We start from the raw sequence: 4,292 nt of genomic DNA on the forward strand, positions 1-4,292 counted from the left end.
AGTTTAGACGAGTGATGACCCGCTGTAGAACGAGTCAGATCTAAACCGAGTTTCCCTGTAAGAAAATAATCGAGCAGCTAAACATGGACTTAAATTGACTTTTTCCGCTAGAAAATCAGACCTCACACACTCACATCTTTCTTCTTTTTAGCTCCTTACTTGGTGCTCAGCTAAGTAAATCAACTTTGCTGTTTTAAATCGTAATTGCGTCAATGTGTCTCCAATAGTATCATATTTCTGATGCCGCCGACGCAAATTTCCGTCTCGTAAACAGTCTTTGCCTTCAAGAAGGGTCTTAGTGCTTTATTTCTGAGCCCTTGTCATAACTTTTTATGTCTACATGAAGGGTGAATTGGTGTCTGAAGGGGCAAAGAGTCCACAAATTTTTTGCTACCAGACTCCATCTGTATGTAAATCCGACACTCTACTCAGGTCGCACATCAATAATGTCATGCATGTGAGAAGTATCAAATACATACATATATTATCGACCTGGCCGTAAGAAGCTTACATTTGTACATTTGTAAGCTTGTACATTTACAAGTACAATAGCTATTGTCTGCTCGAGCGTCTACTGAAACAACTGACGTTGTGAGTAAGTTTGTCAGACCCTGACCGACTGACTCCCGACTCCACTAACACCGTACGTGAATGACAATGCCTGTCGCTTGTCTGTGTTTCTAAGCCATGTTACCAGCCCCTCCTTCAATAATAAACTGTCCAAAAAAGGCAAAAATGTGGTGAGAGTGGAAGAGGTAAAAGTCAGGTCCTATGCCTCACCTTGGTTTCAGGCCAGAAATATCTGAAAAGTTATTTCCAAAGTGCTCAAACCCTTATATATATAACTGGCATACAAATAGTACAAGTAGTCCAGAAATAGCAGCCGAGGCTGAATTGTTTCAGACTTTACAAACGAGTTAAAAGCATATACATTTCACGGGCTTTACATCAAAATAGATTAAAACATGACAATTATTGCGATTATAATTCTATAGATTGGCAAGAAATCGTTAGAAATTATCAAGTAATATAATATAAAACCAACATTGAAGAATGAAGAAGAATACCGACTAGAGAATAACAATGAAGATAATCTCCTTACAAACAACTACTACATGAATTGATACAATTGGACTCTTTTTTACATTATGTAGTAGACGGGTTTACAAAATAAAATCATCTACCAACAAAAGACTTTCTGTCTTTATCTGAGAGCCATCAATGCTCGGACGGGGGTACTTCTAAATTTATAACGCAGTCGTATACAAGCTCAGGGACGGGAAATATAAATTGTAGGACTACGTGTTGACTAGACGTGCCAAATACGGGACAGCGCTGTTTCTATATCGCTCTGTTCTACAATGAGCCAAGTCCAAATTGTTTGAGGAACAAGTCTGTGTGCCACTAATACTCTGTCTGTCCGGTGGCAGGAGTTGGCGGTACTGGCTGGATGTTAGCATTGACTTAGAGAACTTCAGTGTCAGGTTCTCACGCCTCTGGTGAAGGGAGGGTAGGCCGAGCTGGGAGCAAGCTTCAGCATAGCTGGTGTAACTAGCTCCCAGGATTATTTGCATTGCTCTACGTTGGATTCTCCCGAGTTTGTTGGACAGAGATGTTGTCACTCCGGGATGCCATACCGGTGCTGTGTAGTCGATGATCGGACACACGTAGGTGGTGTACACGATGACAAGGTCTTCAATACCGATGTGGAAGTGTTTAACTTGAGAAAGAACTAACGCTGACTGGATTCAGAGTACATGTAGTCCACGTGGGCATTCGACTTCAGGTTATACATGATCAAGCACCAAGAATCTTCATTGTATGAACCTGTCGGAGTTCGTTGTTGTTGATTTTGAGAGGGGGTAGTATGGACACTGACTTGCTGAACTTCAAGTGTAGAACTTGAAATCTTCCAGGATGTAGTACCATGCTGTTTCAGAAGACCATTTCTCCAGGTCAGGTTCTGATCTCTAGCAGGTTTAAATCGTCCTCAGATTTCCATCTTTTGGCTGAGATTTGAGGTGCCGCACTGCCACAAAAATCAGAGGCCCAAGAAGGTAGGTCGCGCGTTATGGTGGCACTGTCGGAGAGGGTTCCATGATAACGGACAACTTGGCGTCTCCCCGTATGGAAGTCAATGATCCACGACGTAAGAGACGGACGCAAATCCTTCCTTGATCCAAACCAGAATTGGTCAGTAATCTTTTCCAACCAGGTGCTTTATTCCACCCCCTCCAATCTTCTGTTAGAGTCGGAGAAAAATCCTACATAACCAATGACTCCAGTCTATGGCACTCTGGCCAAATTTACTCACAAAATGGTGCACGTATCGTCATATGACGCTTCGGTACACCTCATCTGAGTAGAAGACAGAGTTACAGTCCTGAGTTACAGTCTTTGCTGTTCTTCTTCCCACAGTGGAGCAAGATCTGGCCCTTCTTTTATGAATTATAGAAGAAATAAAAACGTCCCGAGAAGCTACAAAAACTTCACATGCCGCGAGCACTCGGAATTTAAATCCGGCGGGTCGCTCGAAAATGGCATCGCCCGTTAGAAAGGCAACGAGCCGTCTAAAACGGAAATTTGCGCCGCCGACTCCTATTGATGTTTTATGTTTTTTTCTTAATCATCTTGTCACAGACTGAAGCTCAGATTCTTTGCCTACTTTACTGCCGATCGTCATTCTTGGCACTTTGGCAAGAGCCTTTATCTGCGCTACTTGAAGTCCTCCAGGCAATGAGCAAAGTTTTAATCGGGCAAAGGAATACACACTATGTCATGGTCTCCATTTTCCTTTATTTTCTAATTGACTTTTTATACATCTGTTTAAGTTCTTGTGTGAATGGTACTTCGGCCTTGGCCATGTGAACACAAATTTTATTTTGCATTTCAAAGTCGTTTAATACAATGCCCAGAACAGATACTCCGGGGGGCTGAAAAAATCTAAAATTCTCATCTTTTATATTCGAGCTTATCCTACGTGTGTTTATACACTTTGCTTCCAGATCCTTATTCTTCTGTTGTAGCACATTTAGTTCTTTCTTCCAATTATATGGGAGCTGCGAAAGCTTTTCCCATAATGATCTATTAAAATGGTCAAACAGCATACTGTCTGCTTTGTTCCATTGTCTTATCTTTTCTTCCACATTCTTGGTAAGTTCTTCGGTAGAATTAGTTTCCCTTTCATTCAGCTTAAAATATGTTATGTCATTGATATCCCAGCAAAGTGTATGCTTTAAAAGCACCATGGACTCTTCGAAATGGTCGGAAACTAAAACAAGTGAAAATATCCTGTCAAGATAATCGATAGCATTTCTTATAGAAGCTTCTGACGCAAGCTGATGAGGGTCGTATCCCAAGTCAAAAAACATTGGGTTACGAGAAAAGCGTGTCTTACTATATCTTCCTACATAATACGACGGGTCGTCAAGAAAGGCTTCCATGGCATTCTCTTTGGTAATATGAAATTTTCTTCTAAGTTGAAAATACTCAAACGCCGATCTGAATATTTTGCCGGGACTTCGGACCACTGTTATATAAACTGAGTCGTTTGGCATAAGATCCCTGATGTTCTCATAATGGAAGCGAGTGTGGTGACATAATATATTGTAGTTGGTGTTTCCCTTGTTTGTGTTTTCCTTGTTTGTGTTTTCTTGTAACACTGATCCCTTCTCAAAGTACCAAGGATATTGAAACCTATGGCCAGTGCGTGGTAAGGCAAAAGAAAGGTTATTGTCGAGTCCGTAGCGCATCAGGATATTTTGAACTGTAGAACCAGCCGTTTTGTGCGTCTTCAAGAACACAATGTTTGACTTGGCTGAACATTTTCCAACGTTTGACATATCCACCTGAAATATGTTTCTGAAATAATGATATAAATAAACGTTGTAAGTACAGTTTTTGAATTTTAATTTATGTTATCAACATGATCACATGCACTGGCAGTTACAAAAAAATAAATCAAATGAAGAACTAATAACGAAAATAAATACAAGCAGATATAGGACATATTTCTCCAGCTCTCCACTGACTACCTAAATCAGTGTCCTGCAAACATGTCAAACTTTCTAAAAGTATTTATCTCCATTTTTTCCGCTCTAAGTTACAGCTGTCCTATTTTAATCCCCTATGTAAACACGAAAACTTCCATATAGATTTCCTTGCAGAATAGATGATTCTGGCCACTCCATGAATATATAAAGTTATTTAATGAAACATTTTAGAATTCACCAATCAATATTTTCCAGCAACACCCTTTGAATGTAGTTAAATCAAAACTACTACAGCCAATA

At 40.2% G+C, this 4,292-nt stretch overlaps 2 protein-coding genes across 2 annotated transcripts in view; both read right to left on the reverse strand.

The window, feature by feature from the left end:
• The window catches only part of LOC118410961 (homeobox-containing protein 1-like), a 1,064,572-nt gene that overhangs the window by 706,119 nt on the left and 354,161 nt on the right, over positions 1–4,292 (reverse strand). The window lies entirely within an intron of this gene.
• LOC118410842 (galactosylceramide sulfotransferase-like) overlaps positions 849–4,292 on the reverse strand; it is a 4,752-nt gene continuing 1,308 nt past the window's right edge. Inside the window, exon 3 of the mRNA XM_035812692.1 lies at positions 849–3,861. Within this exon, the coding sequence (XP_035668585.1) occupies positions 2,796–3,861 (1,066 nt within the window). The 3' untranslated portion in view covers positions 849–2,795. The remainder of the gene's footprint in view (positions 3,862–4,292) is intronic.

Source organism: Branchiostoma floridae, chromosome 1, assembly GCF_000003815.2.
Source record: "Branchiostoma floridae strain S238N-H82 chromosome 1, Bfl_VNyyK, whole genome shotgun sequence".
Lineage (NCBI taxonomy): Eukaryota > Metazoa > Chordata > Leptocardii > Amphioxiformes > Branchiostomatidae > Branchiostoma > Branchiostoma floridae.